This window comes from Lactuca virosa, chromosome 2 (genome assembly GCF_052849685.1).
Source record: "Lactuca virosa cultivar CGN04683 chromosome 2, Lactuca_virosa_CGN04683_v6, whole genome shotgun sequence".
Taxonomy (NCBI): domain Eukaryota; kingdom Viridiplantae; phylum Streptophyta; class Magnoliopsida; order Asterales; family Asteraceae; genus Lactuca; species Lactuca virosa.
The window spans coordinates 237,996,153-238,015,399 of NC_136427.1; the positions used below are offsets into that span (position 1 = coordinate 237,996,153).

General features: G+C 30.7%; 1 protein-coding gene across 2 annotated transcripts; it reads left to right on the top strand.

Moving 5' to 3' along the window:
- The first annotated feature begins 3,369 nt into the window (after positions 1-3,369).
- On the top strand, positions 3,370-19,153 carry LOC145160550 (uncharacterized). Of its 2 annotated transcripts, none has more exons than XM_079079794.1 (2): positions 3,370-3,612; positions 18,366-19,153. In XM_079079794.1, exon 2 carries the CDS (start codon positions 18,398-18,400, stop codon positions 18,881-18,883), a length of 486 nt encoding a protein of 161 aa, XP_078935920.1. In that variant the 5' UTR covers positions 3,370-3,612; positions 18,366-18,397; the 3' UTR covers positions 18,884-19,153. The 2 variants fall into 2 exon arrangements, with proteins under 2 accessions (XP_078935920.1, XP_078935919.1); XM_079079793.1 differs by having other exon boundaries at positions 3,371-3,612; positions 18,157-19,153.
- The last annotated feature ends 94 nt before the right edge of the window (positions 19,154-19,247 follow it).

Below are 19,247 nucleotides of genomic sequence, written 5' to 3' on the forward strand. Positions count from 1 at the left end.
CAACTTTATTCTATACAACTTCAAAAACACATATAAATACTACATTGTTCAAACATTCAAACAAAATTTTAAGGATTCAACCGTAAAAATTTAAAAAAAAACAAAAATTGCCTCTAGGGGGAGAAACGAAATCATCATCGTCTTCATCAAGATTCAACATCGTTGTTGGTGTGTTCTTAAATTTCGTCTTGAAAGTACTCGACCTTGTACTCCTCATTCTACGCCAATTTTTCTTCTTCGAAATATCACAATGCAACTTCAGTATACAACTCGTGGAGAATCGATGATTATATACAAAACAAGAATAGAATCTACCGAATTTTTTGTTGATTCTAGTAAATATTCTTTGATTTTGTGTTCCGATAGAAACGATACTCGAATCCGGGTTTCTGCGATATTCTTGGGATTATGCGGTGAGTTGAGATCAAAATAGGTAGTTTTCTATTTTAATGGTGATGAGAAATGTACACAAATACCTTTATCCACCCGTTTTCATTTAATGTGATGGTTTTTTATTTTATTTATATTAATTTAATATTATTCAATTTGTATTAAAAATTAAAAAATTGACTCGCTCACATTTATTCCTACATCCATACAATAATTACTTTGAATATAATAACTTAAGCCTATATATATGTATGTGTGTGTGTATATATATATATATATATATATATATATATATATATATATATACTAGGTTATAACCCGTGAAAACCACGGTCAACAAATTAAAAAAATATTTATATTTCAAAAGCATAATCATTAACTAATGATTTTTAAATAGTTAATAACTTAATAATGTTAGATTGAAAAAAAATAATGATGTTATATAATGTAAATATAAAACTAAATAGACTAAAAAAAACAAACATACTAAATCATTAAAATGCAATTGTTATATGTCGAATTAAAATTTAAGCATTGTAAGAAACATATATGAACACATAAAAATAAATTACAAATAAAAATTAAGAATAAAATATGTTTACTATTAAAAAGTAAAATATGTTATAAGAAATAAAATTATATAATTTGTTTATATATTTCTAAAACTTATTTATATACGACATTAAAAATTTTATTTGTAAATCTACTATTTTTATTTAAAATTAACAGTTTTAATTAATTTTTATTTTGAATTAAAACAACATACAATTAAACATGTTTAAAAGCAGGTTATTTAGGTTATTTGAGAAACAAACCAACTTTTGATAAAGATTGTTATTGACCCTATCATATTGATTATTTAGATATTTATTAGTTATATTAAGTTATTATTTGATAAAATAAACAAAATGATGATATTATATTTAAAAAAGATAAACTACAACACCCTTGTTAGTCGAAATTGAAAATTTATAACCTTTAAAACCAATTCAAATTGATTGACTAAAATTACATTTTGAGGGATACGTTTTTATGCAATTAACACTTGTATCAGTGTTTTTTTTGGAATTGATTCTTTCCATAAGATGATATAAAAAATTGTGCCATCACAAAGATGAAATTGCAAAACTTTAAAAAGTTATAGAAATTAAAAAATCGGATTTAATGCCTCTGATTAATAATGGAAAATTTTTTAATTTAGCAAACATATATGAAAATTTTAAATTAATAAGATAGTAATACATAAAAACTTCCTGCTTAATTCTAGAAGAAAAATATGGAAATAATATAATCTTCGAATTATGGCCAATAATTCAAATTTATTTTCTGAATAATTTTAAGATATAATATTTCGTTACTATATATAACTCAAAACCGTAAATAAGAGATATCCTTCCTAATAAATGAAAATAATTTTGCCACATGTTACTTTCTCATTAACATGGACACATGTCATTTTTTGGTATTTTTGATTAAATGTTTCTTCCATTTGTCATTTCTTATTTTTTTTTATCTTTTCTTAATTAACATATCATTTAATAATGGCATTAATTGAAAATACCAATAAATTACAATATTAGTACTCTTATAGTATTTAACATGTTTCCTTTTAAATTTAAATTTTAAATTTTAAATTTCAAATCTAAAATTTCAAATTTTAAATTTCAAATCTAAATAAAATTTTGTTTTATCAAACCCGTATAACTTACGGGTCTCATACCTAGTTAATATTATAGATCAAATTAAATAAAAAAGATAAAAATGAAAAATACTAACAAAATGACATGTGGCAACTTAGTGTTTAAAATGATGACATGTGACATTTTTAGGTTTTGTTTATTAGAGGAGGTATATATATATATATATATATATATATATATATATATATATATATATATATATATATATATAGGGAAGGGTTATTTGGAAAACAAAAAACCCTAAAAATCATAAAAATATATAAATAAAATACTTAGAGATCACAAAACTTTTTTAAAAATTTTTTTTATAAAAAATCGTAGCTTTCTATACAAATTCGCTGAAAAAAATTTTGAAAAAAAAAATTATTAAATAAAAAAAAATTGATTTTTTATTTTTTCTTCCAGCGAATTTTAAGAAAAAGCTGCGATTTTTTATAAAAAAAATTCAAAAAAAAGTTTTGTGATCTCTAAGTATTTTTTTATGCATTTTTTTTATTTTTAGGGTTTTTTGTTTTACATAGAACCTAAACCTATATATATATATATATATATATATATATATATATATATATATATATATATATATATATATATATATATAATAAGTAAAATAAAAAAATGTCTTAAAAATGTGGTGAATGGCAATTTTGAATGTTAGAGTTGAGAGCTTTAATTTTTCTCATTTTTACACTTTTTTTTTCTATAAAAATCATTTTTTTTTTTTTTGAAAGAGCTTCTATAAAAATCTTTCACAACCTCTAACTTTGTTTTAGTATTTTTGTTGTGAAAATGGTTTTTGAAGATTCATATAATAAGAAATCTTCAAAAAAAGATATTTTTCTTGATACAAAAACATAAAAGAACTTGAAAAACATTGTTTTTTTGATACAATATCATGAACAATTTCAGTATTACATAGTAAAGTAAATCTCACATATTAATTTTTTTTTTCTAGAGACCATACAGAAAGTACATTCTATAATGATTAGTGCACTTCTAAATAAGCTATTATTATGCTTTTCTCTCTGTCTTTACTCTTTCCATTGTTTTTTAGAACACGTTATAACTGAAAGAGACCGAAGCGTGTGGGACAAAAACTATGTGTGGAGGGGAGGTCATGGGGAAGACGACCAGAAATGTTAAGTAACAGATCTATTTATTTAATTAATTATCAATATATCCTTCTGGCAAGATAACCCTTTTTAAATCAATATAATACTTTTTTAATTAATTGAAAATTTCATACATCTCCTCCATTATTGCTTACCAAGATTCATTTTAACATTAAGAAATCAGACATATTTTTTTTAGAAGCAGAAGAAATTAGACATATTAATTATCCATTTCAACTCTTCTCTCAGTTTCTCTCTTCGTCGACAAATGAGAAATCCAACACAATGATCATCTCCTCGACTCAAAACTCAAAAGCCAGACCCATTTAATTGAAGGTGGCAGGCATTTCTGATTCGCAAATTGCTAACATGTTGCAGATTCGATTTGGATGGTGATCTTGATCTTTAAGGTAATATTATTTCAGTGTTCTTCCCCCAAATTCTCTTAAATTTTATGTGATTTGTTTGATATCTATATCCTGAATCGATCAAACTCTCCATCACCTTTTTTCGGTTGTTAAACAATCATTCGCCTAGCTTGTTAATTGTTATTTTTACTTCAGGTTTTAGCTAATCGTAATGACTATAGTGTAGTTGCTCACGCGAAAATGAAATGTTTGAATTGAAGGGTATGAATCTATGCCACTTTCATATGAACAGAAATGTATTTGCTAGTTAAAACTCTACGTAGCCCACTACAAAATATCGTATACAAAAAGTTTGAACTAGAATAACTAATTGTGTAGTAAATGTATTTGGTTTTTGCAAATTTTATGATTCTTACGACATTAGTCTTAATATTTAAAAAAATATCGTGCAAATGTCACAAATATTGAAGTGGTTGCATTTTGCGAACTCCTTTTTCCCCGATAAAAGTGTGTTTCGAAATTTCAATTTGATACTAAAATTCGAACTTCAAAAAACGTTTCAAACTTTTAATGTTTATGTTAAATAATTAGAAGTTGTTAACGTATTGTCCATACTAGGGGTGTGTCCGGTTCCATAACTGGACCGGAATTGGAATAACCGAAAACCGAAAAGTGACAATTCCTAGAATCGAATATAAGGGACTTGTTAGTGCATAAAATGTGTAAAGGGGGTTGTTTGGTACTTTGATTTAAATGCAAGGGTTGTTTTTGTTAACATCTAACTTTGGATATATATTACAAATAATATTATTTTGAAAATAATTTATCTTGAGATTTAGTTGAAAATAATTAAGATGTTAGTTAAATATAACTATTTGATTATAATTGGTGTATGCAACGACACTTTTCATGAAACGGAAAGAGGTTAACTTGCTCTTGGTTTTGTGAGTATTTAAAACTTTAAATGTAAATATATCTTCATGCATGAAACACAGCATCACGGGAATTGAAGAGTTGACGTGTTTCAATGTCAATAAAACATAAGGTTTTCATGCCATGGGGATGACCAATAAACATGCATGATCGAGAGCTCTTGACTCGACTTTTTTTTTTTTTTAATTTAAATATAAGCCAAGGTAGATACTTTTTTAAATTTAAATATAAGCCAAGGTAGATACAAAGGCTAAACATCCAAAGGATGTGAGATTGGAATAATGAGGTTTAACTAGAAAGGATGTGAGTTACCGTATCGTATGGGATCCAAGGGGAAAATAGTTGAAGCATTTTACACTTCCGGTTCCTGTTATTTGGAACTGGTTTACGCAACCGTCAAACCGGTGATCCCAAAACCGGTATAACCGAATACTGAACAAGAGAAAAATTAAGAATTGATAACCGGATCAATTGTTCATTTTTTTTTTGTCAAAATGCTCATCCCAAGTCCACACTCTTCATAGAAGTCTTAAAAAAGCACAAAACGGGTCCATCATTTGATATATTTACTTATTTTGAGTTCTTTTGCATACTTGTAGTTCAAAATACCATATCTGCAAATTAGTCAAAATTACCAACCTCCTAGGATGCATAATGTAATGGATATAGTCGAAGACTATGGTGTGAGACATCCTGTAGGTGGTGCTCGTTGTTTGTTTCCGACGATGACACATTGTGTTGGTGATTTTAGTGTCACCATGTCATTTTAAGTAATTGGAACTAACATGTGAGCTAAGGGGCTTCATGATTTGTACTCTAATATATGTACGGGGTTGTGCGGAGTGCACGCATGTATAAGATCGAATCAGAAGCCGGTTCGACGACTAGTCGGGGGTCCGGGGGCAGCGCCCCCGGGTCCGGGGTCTAGGGGCAGCGCCCCTAGAGGGGTCCAAGGGGCAGAGCCCCTGGCTGGGGTAGTCGTTAGTTTTGGTAACCCTAATCCTTATTAATATTACTTGCTTCCAAAGTAACTAATGACAGCCCAACCCTAATGAAACCCTAATCGTGTTTAATATATAAACAACTCTTCCTTTCCAGAAGGGGGTTACGTTCTTGAGCTCTCGTTTTTCATCACACATTCACAGAACCCTTTAGCATATTGGCTTAGGTTTTCTGTGCCTAGAAACGTAAGTGTCTACTTGGATTATCCTAGGCTGAATTTCTTGTAACTCAGACATAGGGTAGAAATATCAGTTCGGAAAGTGATATCACGATCCAAGTTGGTATCCAGATCTCCACTACAAACCCTAACCTAACCAACACATTGTATGTTGTTAATGTTGTCCAAAATAAAATATAATGGTAATAGATCGGGTGGAAATTGGTTACTTGGAAATGGGTCGCTGTTAGCAATCAAATGGATAATATATTGGCTCCGAAGATTGAACACAATATACCACCTCTTATAATATATTAAGTTTGTTTCGTACGAAAAATAAAGGGGAAATAGTCAGTGTGTTCCTCCAATGTACCAAACACAAGAGGCGGGGGGGGGGGGGGGGGGGGGGAGGGGGAGGGGGTAGTCAGTATTTTCTCCAATGTACGAAGTACAAGAGAAAAGTAGTCAATATGTTCCTATAATATAACAAACACAACCATTTACAATGAATCCAACTATCAACTATTATGTATGAAACAGAAATGGAAGTTAGTCGGTATGCTCCTCCAAAGTACAAAGCAAAGGGGGAAACAGGAAGTTATATGCAAGGATGTTTCTGAAGATAAATAGGCAAAATTGTTATTGTTACTAAATGATTCAAAACTAGAACCTCTTCGGGTGCTAGTGGAACAATATGATAGTTTTTATGGTCTCAGAAAAGTTAACTATGAGTACTATGTATTGTCCTAATCGGAAGAAGGTGAATGAAGACGCCATAACACACATCAATATTGACGAGCACGCTCAGAGCTATTCTTTTCCGCCATCGATTATGAAGTAATATTTAGCTTCATAAAGGTATATGTTTATCATATTAAAGTTTTTAACACATCTATTTCATAACTTTAGATGTTTACGACAAGCTTACAATGATTAGTCTTCATACATATTTTCCACTTTAATTAAATGAAAATGTTTAGGAACCATGTTTCTTGCAGTAGTCATAAAAGGACAAAATCAAATATTGCCCCTACGTATGGAATGGGCAAGTCAAAAAGTGGTGATACATGGACATGTTTTTTTTTATCAAAGCTCTACGAATCCATTAGTGATTTACAAGATTTAACCATCATATATGATATTGCTATATCCATTTCCATTGGATGTGTTTTCACAAACGCATATCATGAAATTTTTTATCATAATTTTATTATGAATATGTGTTCGAAATGCAGAATAAATAAGACAAATGAAATAATATACCAGTATATGCGTACAAAGCATTTTGAATGTCAAACTTTGAAGAACATATGACTATCCTCTATTGTGCTTTACCTACTACATGTAACTGGCTTCACTATATTGGTCATGATAAATAGGCAAGAGTGTGCTTCCTTGGGGCGATATGATGTAATGATTTCCAACAGTGCATAGACAATCAATGTGTTGTGTACTTCCAAATAAAAATTTCCCATAACAATCATTAATAAATTTTCCCGCTTGGTGGGATGTCAAGTCCACCAAGCAAATTACACCATTTGTTTGCAAATAAAACGTAATATAATGATAAAAAGGGGTATCAATCCTCGGGAAAATGGTTGTATTCAATCACCAATGCAATACAATAGAACTAGTGTAAATAAACTAACTAACTACAATTAAACTAAGGGGGGGGGGGTGTTGTAATTGCTTGAAAACTAAAATAATTGAATAACTAAAAAGCTTGCAATTAAGCAAGATGGTGAGATGCTCAAATATTGGAGATAATTGGTTAACTAAGGCAATTCAACACAATGAACATTTGTGTGTTTATCATTAGGATTCAACATGAAACTTATCATTCATCCCAAATTGGTTATAGCAATCATGAAGCATGATATGCCAAGATTCCTCATAGGTAATATGGAGGTTGGGGAAGCCCACAACACACCTTCTTAATCAAAATCAAGGATCCAATTGAAGCAATTGAGCCCAAGAAGTTGATTAACCTTAAGAATGAAGGAATCCCCAATTCCTAGAGGATGTCAATGCTTACACATCCATAAAGGAGTTATGATTCATAAGCTAGAGATGATTTCTACCATCATAAAGCCCTTGTTCTAAGTAAATTCAATGATTCAATGCTAAACCAAATAAATAAACCAACAATTGCTCATTCAAATACCAAGCTCATGATCAAAGTATTAAACAAGCATAAGAAATATGAACTAGAATCATAAACATAAGATAAATGACAATTAAGCATGAATCCTTCAAAAACCCACAAACATCCAAGGTTTTTAGCCAAAGTTACCCAAAATAGAGAAATTAGCCACTCATGGCAACAAAATAACAATCACAAAAGTGTTTTTGCATAAAGAAACTACCAATTACTTAGAAAGATGAGAAGAATGAGTATCAAGCTCCAAAATCGCCTCTAATCCTCTCCAATGGTGGAAAATCGAAGTGTGCTGAAAGATCCAACCCCCAAGGTAAATGGTAAACAAAATGACCAAAATGCCTAAAAGTGTGCAGTTGCGCGGGTACCCGCGCGACTGAGATTCCACCCTCGCAAGTGTTGCTGGAATGCTATTGGTCCATTCTTCTCCACTACCCACTCCACTACCCAAGATTCCCTTGGTCCCCTCCATGACTCACATGATTTGAAATTGGCCAATCACCTTCAAGCATTAAATATGGATAGTTCATGCCCAAAATAAGACTCCATGACCCATCTTCAAAAGCCCACTTCATCCAAATCTTCAACTTTTTAAGCCCAAATCTCCTTTGATGGATCCGTAAAGCCCAATAATGCATCAAGAATCCCACTAAGCCCAACTCCAGTCAAACCGCAACCGCAATGAGCTCCAAAACCCTGCAAAATATCTAATGCAAAATAGAAAGTACCCGAAATGATCCATGATAAAGAAAATAAAGAATATACAATGCAAAACTAATAAAAAGAGCTAAAAATACTAAAATAAACTAATAAAAATAAGGAAATAAAATAAGCTATCACCGCTCCACGGTTCAATAAAGCTAAAGGGAGTTGTTTGCTAAGCATGCTCACTACCAAGTCGTTAAGCTCGTTGCACACCGCCCCTAGCTCTTGCTAGGGGTTGCTAAGATACACTCGCTACCATCTTAACAAGAGAGAGAGAGAGAGAGAGAGAGAGAGCTCTGCTTTGATTGGCTGCTGCACTTTTGACCACAAAAACTATTGGCTTTGCTATTTTCTTTTTTCTTTTTCAAAAAAAACCTATTTAAAATGACACACTACTACTCCCTACCTTTTTCAATGTAAAATGCTAAGCTTAGGTGGCAATAAAAAAGTCTATGTGTCAATAAAAAAACCTACGTGACAATGTGCTAGGAGTGTTACCACTCCCTCCAGCCTAATGATATATTCAACCCAAATTTAAGGGAGGTAAATATATTATAAATGTTTATACCTATAACTATTTTGTAAAATATGTTCATTGTTTTTATCATTAGCAACAACTTTTAAGCATGAGATCACTCTTTGGGTGGAGGATGAAAATAATAGGAGAATGCTAGCAAGTTCAACATTACAGATATAACCCATCTCAAAGTTCTAATTTGAAGTACGTAGCAATGGAAAAAAAATTAGTCTTAATATATAAGAATAAAGTTATCCATATTAGTAGTTAGGGATGAGAATTTGGCCCGAAAACCCGAAAACCCGAACCGAACCGAATTAGGCCTGAATAAGCAATCTGATTCGGGTTTCGGGTATCTATATTATGCTTATTCAGTTATCGGGTTATTCGGTTCGGTTCACCCAAATAAGAGCTTATTCGGTTCTAAATACCCGCCCTGAATAAGCATTCCTCATCCCCTTTCTCTGATCGATAGAAATCAAAATCACGATTCATACTTTTGTCCTTGTCGTTCATAACAGAAAAAACCTATGCTCGTTCTCGTCGTTTCAAAATCGACCAATCTTCTTATCTATTTCCAAACTCAAAATCACTTCTGTCGATACTTCCTCTTGTTTCAAACTTTCAAAAATCGACCCTTCCTATTGTCTAGTCATGGAAAATTGGGCTCCAACTCAAAAAACTCAAGTAATAAATTAATTCTCGTCATATTAATCTACTATGTAAATGTTATTCTTTCAATGTGTTATTGTGTTATGTTAGTCTTTGAATGTTTTATGTTGATGTATAAAAGTACATTGTTATTCTATTATTCGGGTTATTCGGGTTATAGAATCCTAATACGGTTTATTCGGTTTTTTTCAGTTATATTAGGTCGTTAATCATCTTGTATATGTTATTCGGGTTATTCGGATAATAACTGAACCAGACAGATTAATACCCGAACCGAACCGAACCCATACTGGTTAATCAGTTTGGTTTTCGGTTCATGCAGTTACCCTTATTCGGTTTTCGGGTTATTCGGGTTCGGATCGGTTTGTTCCGGTCCGGCTCCGGGCCAAATAACATCCCTATTGGTAGTGACAATCAAGGTTGTAGAACTCGCTACACGGTACCTGCTCGGCCGACTGTCGAGTAAAGAGTACTCGAGAGTACTCGGATTCGGTAATTCATGTAGAAATATTTTTAGGGAAATTATATATGTCAAAATCATAAGTTAAAATCACAAGATGATTGAAATATATAACAAAATTAGATACACGTGAATATACAAAAACTGAAAAACACACAATGGTCTCACTTCGTGAATAATTACTGAAAATTTAAGATATATATGTAGTAATAATAACATGTGTGTGAACAACACTGCTCACTTCAGTGAGGGGCCAATCGGGGAGTACTCGGATTCTGTAACTCGCCTCGAGCCGAGTAGGGAGTACTCGGTCGAGTAATCGGCCAACTCGGCGAGTTTTACAACACTGGTGACAATGCTCTTGTTTACCTTATGCTCACGTGATAATGGTTTTGTCATTATTTTGGAAATTCACTTGGCCATATTTGGGTTGCACCTTGGTCCCCACACAAAGTGTTATCAAGTTTATTGCCATGAGTCGATGAATCTTTTAACACCCTTTTGATTAAGAATAAACTGACATGATATTGGTCATTATGCAACCGTTGATAGATAAACGACAAGTTGGATGACCTAAAGAGCATGCTTGCAAACCATCCCAAGAAGACGATCACATATTAAATTGAACAACTAGATGTAAAAAGGAGGATAGTCTCTTTAATTGTCCAACTTTGTTATCAACATATACGTCAAAGTTAAGATCCTAAAGTAGGGATAGGCCTTCAGATAACAATTCACATATCCAAGCCTATTGCCATACGTTTGATTTGAACAAATAAATAAAACCTGAACACTTAGGCCTCGTTTGTTTTTCTACAAAAGTACTTTTTGAGCACTTTTCCCTTCTGGCGGGTAGACGTTTCGCAAGTGCACGTCTTCTTCCGCAAACATGGAAAAATACAAAATACATTTAACCACTTCCAAAACAAACAACACCTTAGTTACATGTTGGATTGTCCTTTGCATTGGATCAAATAGTATGTTGGCTAACATTAAAATCTATTAATCAAAATAAAATTGCATACACATAAGTTTTCCAACATATTTTTTAAACATCTATCACTTTGAACAACCAGGAAAGGAATTCTACTTCTTGGTTGATAGCTACTCATGTGCATATTAGTCTCTAACATAGTTTCCTCTTATTTGCTACCAAACAAAATAGAAAGAGGACCAAGAGACGAGGTTGATACCCACCCCTGGATTTTGAAGGAGGTGTAAAAAAGAAATTTGTATTTATAAAAAGTAAATCGCTAATCGGAAGGGATATCACCTCCTTGATCGAATTTGCAAAAAAAGTAGGTATCTAGTCACTTATATTAGCCAAGTTTAATCTAGTTGGCACTCGCTTCAATAAAATATTCCAAAATAAATATTGATTTTTTTCGGGATAAACTAATTCCATTTAGTAGAATAAGATACTACTACATACCATGTTAGGCTGGAGGGAGTGGCCCTCGCCTCCAGCTCGCCAAGAGAGGCCAGCAGCTCGCCAGGACCACCCCCTTAGTTTTGCCACAAGACTCGTCATGCTAAGATCGCTACTTGGTTAGCGAGAGGAAAGAGAAGTTGGAGAAGAAAAGATAGATTCTGATTGACTCTTTTCCTTTTGTGTTTTTTTCTCTTTTTTTTTTTTTCAAATCAACGAATTGGGGAAGAAGATGCGTTCCTTAACAGAGAATTATTGAGGAAGAAATAAAAAAGTTACACATTTGGTCCCCAAAGTTTCAACCACTTAGTATTTTTTGTCCAAAAATAGAAACCTTTTTATTTAATATTAAATTTTTATGTTTTATAAAAATATAACTTATTTAATATTAAATGTTTGTGTATTAAAAAATATAATTTATTTAATTTTGGTAAAAAAATTATAAAAAAAATCAAGGAATGTTAGGGGTGCTACTACTCCCTATAAAATGTTAAGAAAAAGATGCTAGCAAGGTGGCATGCCAAAAAATGACATGGCAGAAAAAAAATGATGTGGCAGGGTGTTAGGAGTGTCACCACTCCCTTTAGCCTAATAACGTTACTAAGAAATATATAACAATTGATCATATATAGATTACATAAAAATGCTAAAAAAAAAGGAGTATTGAATGTGGTTAGATGTAAAGTTGCACAACTTGTTCTTCATTAGCCGATGTTCGAAACTAGTTTTTGAGAGTAAATGAAGAACAAGATACCACTAAAGACAATATTTATGAAACATATAACATGTATTAACAAACCGTACAACATAAACTACATATGGAGATATTCGAATATGTTGTTCAAATGCGTATTTTCGGAGATTGTTCTTCTTCCGCTTCATATGTAGATCTTCAAAGTTGTTCTTATTCTTCATATCCACATTTGTGAAGTTGTTCTTCATATACATATATCCTCGAAATTGATAAAATAACACTTTAAATAGGATGACCACATCAATTGAGTTTGAAACTACATATGAAACTAACTAAATTTGGATTTTTTTTCTTTCTTTTTTCTGATATCCGTTTATGAAATACGGGCATTTTGGTTATTATAATACAACTTTCAATGCTCTGTTTTTTTAGTTTACGTAAAATGATAACATATTTTATATCTTATTATTATAAGCCAAAGATATATTACCATAAATCAGTAAAAGAATACATTGTCTAAATTCTAAAATGAATAAAAGTACAAATAAAACCAAAAGTAAAAGTGAAAGAATATGCCAAAGTTTGAAAAGCAACAAAAAAAGGGGTGAAAAGACTTGGGAATGATGGTTGGGGGAAGAAGGAAGCTGAAATAAGATGGTACAAATGAAATTGTGATTTCGTGACACCACCAACCATGCTTTCCTTTCACTAACTTGGCTTCTATGCTTACCTGCCTGTCTATCTTTTCCTCTTCCCACGTGCGGAGGTCCCACATATTCTATTATTTTCATCCTAGTTTAGTCTTTCAATTCAACTATGGTATTTGAATTTGAAAGCTTAATTTCCATAATATAAACTTTGTTATGGTGCGTGGCCTGGTATCTATACTATTAGAAGGGCACATCATAAGCCATTATATTTGTTACTAATATCATTTTTGGTGTACAACCTACAAACTATCTAAAACTACTTCAACCCAAAACCATTTTTGTAAAAGATCTATGTAAAACTACAACCCAATATCATTTTATGTATTAATTTTGGTGTTATATTACACATTAACATCAATTTAATGTTAACAGCTCAAATGTCATTTTGTTATCGTTCAAATTTGAGTTTATTCATACCTAATTTAAATTTATTTCTGTAAGGTCTGAGTTTCTATAGTTTGAATTAGTATAATTATATAGTTATAGTATTAGTGCACTATTTGTTTGATAATATAGTTTCTAAAGTTATTTAAACATAAAATATGTAAGACAAATTTATAAAAAAAACTAACAGATAGAAAGAGTATTTTTGAAAATCTGAATAAGCTAAATAAATAATATATTTGAAATATTGTTTTTGGTATACAAACAATGTTACAGTTGGGGATAAATTTATTATTTGCACCATTTTAACACGATTTTAGCTGCAAAAAATGGTGTTGGGATAAAGATGGTCTAAGCCTTAACATATTATTTTGAAAGTCATGATATCTTTAGTGTGCTTACAACGATCCATGGAAGAGATTCCAAATGTTAGGATGTCTTGGGGTCAAAACTTAAGTTCTCTTAATCGATGGTGTTCTATAACTTACTGATCATGTTTTGACATTAGATCGATGCGCGTGAGACTGTTAGAGATACGCTTTCCCTTTTATACAAATGTATGGCTACGTATGTCATTTAACAAGAATTATCAAATACATGTGATGATACTCCAACTTTTGTCAAATAAATAGTCAAAGTATGTAAAGAAAGGGATGTAAAATAAATAGTAATATTCGAAAAAGCATAGATGTAAAATATGTACGTATATTGTAAGAACTTTTTTTCTTTTGACATATGTTATTTAAAGAATAAAATGGCAAAGAAAGTGATTTCTTTGTGAACATTGTTGGGCTATTTTCATCATAAGCTGTCAATACCATTTTCTATATTAAAATCACAATATATATATAGGGTCCTATTAATTGGACCCCAGATTTTCTTAGAGGACCCCTCATTAATGATTTTTTAGACATAAATTTCCGTGCATTTATAATATCAATAGCTTGTATGATTACTAAAAGTTATTTTTTTTTTAACTCGTACCTATCATTTAATTCCTATAAACTTTTTATTTATTATATATTTTATTCTTTATAATCAAATAATAATACAACATGTCAACGTTTTCTATATATTTTAATATTTTCTATATTTTAATATTTATATAAACCAAAAAATAAAAATAAAATGATATTAAATATTTAAATGAAAACTAAGTATTATTATTATATCGTATTTGAAGTCACTTATTATTATGCTTTTATATAAAAATGATCTTGATAAATTGCACTAAAAAACCGAAAAAAAATTAAATTTTTTTGTTTAAAATATTTTATTTTATATTTTTGAAAAAAAATAAATATATTTTTATTTTAATACTTTTTTATAAAAATGATATTTTTTTTTTCTATAAACAAATATTTATATTGGGCCCTTTTATTATGTAATGATTAGTTTTATTTAAAGTAAAATATAAAATAATCATGAGAGTCTAATATTATGTAATGATAATTAATAAAAAGATAATTATTTGGTAATGATTAGCTTATTTTAGGAAAAAAGTTAAAGTAATTATTAAGGGGTGCTTTAAGAAAATAAAAAGGGTCCAAATAGCTTAACCCATATCTATATTGGTATACCTATAAAAATACAGCATTAACTTTACATACAAGTTGCGTTAAAAATAATCACTGTAAAATATTTATAACATTAGTCTTAATCTACCACTTTATTATATTTATCATTATTATGGAACTAACAGTAATACTTTTAGTAAACTTATATTTATCTTAAAAACGAAAGATTACATAAAAGAATGCTCAGTTATTTATATTTTACCTTTTTCAAATCATCCAACCTTTACAAAATCACGACCTTTTATAAAATTCAGTGAGGAAGAAAACATACAACAAATAGAGTTTTGGGAAATTGTGATCGTTTTCAATTAATTTAAAGTTGTCATAACTCGCCTTAAAATAATAAATAATCGCTCAAAAGTTTGTGCCAATTTATTTGTCTTATGTACAAGTTTTTGTTTTTTTGTTTGCTAAAAATATTTTATCTTGAATTAAGATTTAAAAAAAACAACAACAACAAATGTTTAAATATGTTACTCCAGCCAATCCATTACACGTTTAAGATCTTTTTAATGTATGCTGGCACAAATGTTTTCCTCTACGGTGAGTATAGAATATAAAACTATATGGTTCACTAATTTTACTATAAAAAGTTTTCTATACAAATTCACATATTTTATATGTAAGGTAGTTCCTAATTTTTTTTTTAAGGTAGCTCACTACAAATTTTCTATAAAATTTTTAGATAAATTAAAAAAATTAAATGGCTCATTGGACCCACATTAGTTAGACTTAGCCTCGCCACTCTCTAGAATAAACAACTTGAGAAAGGCTTTTTTTTTTTTCAGGAAAAATATATATAAACAAACTCGTAGATTACAAAGTATGATGATAATAAACATTTACATAGAAATTATATAGATTTATTTAATTATAACCATACCATCTAGAGTAAATAGTTAGTTAAAATGGTAACTTTTCTTTCCTGATAAATTTTGACTTTGCTTTTTTCTGTTCATGATGCTTTAAATCCACCGATGATATATGTTATCTACATTAGGTGTAAAACTCGTGTATTACACGAGTTGATTAAAAAAAATAAAATATTAAAATGTAATAATAATTATTTTTTAAAATAAAATTTTGAAATAAGGAATGAAGAAACATATTATCTGCAATTTAATATAATATTTATTATATTTATACTTTACATATATAACTATAAGTATTATGTGGCTTTTTAATTTTAAAAATTAGAAAAACCCATAAATTGACATGTGGATATTATTTATTTAAAAATTATCCCAAAATGATAAGTGTCAAAACTTATTGGATATTGACATGTGGCAAAATTATCTTCATTTATTATAGTAGATTGGTATAATATTAATGCAAAACTATAAATATATGGTCTGTTTTTATCTTGTGAATTCACCTTTTTCCCCTAATATATTTTACCATAACTTGTTAGTCTTTTATTTCCCATTCGAAAAAAATACAATAGCCAATTTTACAAGAACATAATAATAACTTTAGATATTATTTAGCCCTTTTAGAATTTAATAACTTTTAACTTTCATTATATCAATTAAATTTGATTTATTTACCTATAATAAATCAAGGATAATGATTATAATATGAACATTATAGACATTAAATCATTCCTCTCCTTACACTCATGAAAATATTAATAATGCTACTTAATTTATTTAAAGCTAGAAACTAATGTAATTATGAAAAATAAATACATATTAACCACACGTTTTTATTTTATTTGCAAAGGGTATCTTAAATGAACCCTTAAGACTGAGAAAATGGTGGTGTGCATATTATATTATCCCATCATTTTTTTACATGTCACCTAAGCAGAAGCGGGCCTATTTGGAGTCTCAGAAGGGCACGAGTAACTCCTTAAATTTTACCGCCATGTCACGAATCGGTTATTGCGTCTTAGAGTAGAAGCCCAAGTTCGAACTTGGGCAAATGAGTTTCTAACTTTTTAGTTACTAACATACTAACCATCTCATATGCATTAAAAAATAAGTCACGAATCAGTTGAAAAACACTCTTTCTCCACCCTTTTTGTACTCTCTCTTTTCTCTCATTTCGATAAGCTGCTAACGAGGAATGCTTGGCTCACCCCCTTAGTGTAGGGATGAGTGTTTGGACCGAAAACTCGAACTGTAACTGAAACTCGAATTAGGATTGAATAAGCTATTCGAGTCGGTTCTCATGTATGTATTTTAGGCATATTCGGTTTTCGAGTTATTTGGTCCAACTTACCCAAATAATGTCTTAATCGGGCCTAAATGATCGAATCAGAAATTGAAAAGTCATAATTAGGGCAATTTCGAACTGTCATAGCGTCTTCGTTATTTGTCTCATTTGCTCAATCTTTTTTATCAGCTTGTAGTTAACAATTTAAACTACTGTTTACATATTTTACGTGCATTTTTTTGGTTATATATTCAATGAGATACAATCTCCTAAACATGGGGTATTAAAGTTGTATTTTTTTAAACAAACATTTACTTTATTGTAATAGATCATACATATATTCGAGACGTTTTGTCCCCCTAGAAGAAGATCTTAATATTTGTAGAGCTATGGTTGGATCATTCGACCCACATTTTTATTTAAATAATTTGACTTCTTTTGATTATTGTAAATGTTATCTTGTTTATTCGGGTTATTCTGTTCTTTTTTGTACTATTCGGTCTTTAATTATATTGTAAATGTTATTCGGTTTATTCAGGTAACAACCGAATCAGACCGATTAATACTTGAACCGAATCGGACTCGTATTAGTTTAATCGGTCCGGTTTTTGATTCCTCCAAATATTCTTATTCGTTTTTTCGGTTTATTCAGGTTCGGATCGGTTCTATCCGGTTGCGACCCGAATAACATCCTTACTTAGCACGCTCTAAGGGGAGTGTTCTGCGCATGTCAAAAGCTTGACGATTCACACACCCACTCCATGTAGTCTAATAAATGTGACATATATGTGTGGCACACAACACACGTGTCTCATCAATATGAGTTTATTTACCCACACTAACATTAAAAAGGATCTTTTTTAATTTAAAAAATATGCATATCAAATATTTAATTAAAAAAAAAAGCCAATATTTTTTTTACATAGAATTTACCCTGCAAAAAAAATGTATATATAACAGAAAAAAAAAAAAAAAAAAAAAAGCGTTATAGTGACGCACGCGTGCTGATGGGTCCTTTTCTTCCATTTCAGGTATATACTTTAAGTCCCACATCATTAAATTACATGGACTTCACTACCCCTTTGGAAAATCCAAGAATCAAGATTTGCATTTGCATTTGCATGCCCCAAACCAAAACTTCCCTTACAAAAATCATCTAAAAAACTTCGCATAAAACCCTCTTCCCCATATTCCCAATTCCCAGACACAACCACACTGATGATAATGCGATCTTTTTTAGCTTGAAACAGCACCAAGAATTCAAGATTTCTGATGGGTCGTGAATTAGAAACCTACCCATCTGAAACTACCACCGGAATCAGCAAAAGAAACAGCCGGAACCAACTGGACGACGGCGGAGGTGTGGAGTGGTCCGGGAAGTCTTGCCGATCTTGCACAGGGAGGGTGATCGCCGACTGCGTTGCGGTGTGTTGCTGCCCATGCGCCGTCGTCAACTTTTTCACACTCACATTTCTCAAGCTTCCATGGATGATGGGGAAGAAATGTTTAGGTAATATGAGTAAGAAGAAAGAGAAGAAGAAGTTGAAAGATGAGGAGAAAGATGTCATTTCAAGAAAAGAGAAGGGAGAGAAGGTAGCATCGGGAAAAGTGAACGCCATTGGAGAATATGATGAACAAGGAGGAAGCCGTAAGTACAGTGCAAGGTTTGAGGCTGAGAGGGTTTGGTTGGAATTGTATAGAGTTGATAATTTGGGTTTTGGTAGGGTGTCCTTCAATGGAATCCAATCACTTGAGTAATGGTAGTGGTAACGGTAGGGGTATTTTGGTCAATACAATGATTAAGTCTTCGATTGATAACGATCTTAACGTGCCTTGTTTATATTGAAACGATATAAATGCACGTTTAAACAAGATTCAGAAAAGTTTATATTGCATTGTCTTGTTGTACATGATGCTCTATCTGAATAATGGATGATCGATTGGGTTTCAAATTTGTAAAGATCATTTCTATGACTTTTTTCTGAATAATTTTTTAATAGCAGTTATTAAACAGGGACTTGTTCGTTACTTTGGTTCTTTTTTAGATAAGAAAAATACAACTCTTGCTTAGATCTACTTGCTTCACAAAAAAACACCTACTATTCCATATGAATCTTGTGAC

Excerpts from the sequence above, each read along its gene's own strand:
- LOC145160550 (XM_079079794.1), top strand. The coding sequence starts at position 18,398 with ATGGGTCGTGAATTAGAAACCTACCCATCTGAAACTACCACCGGAATC.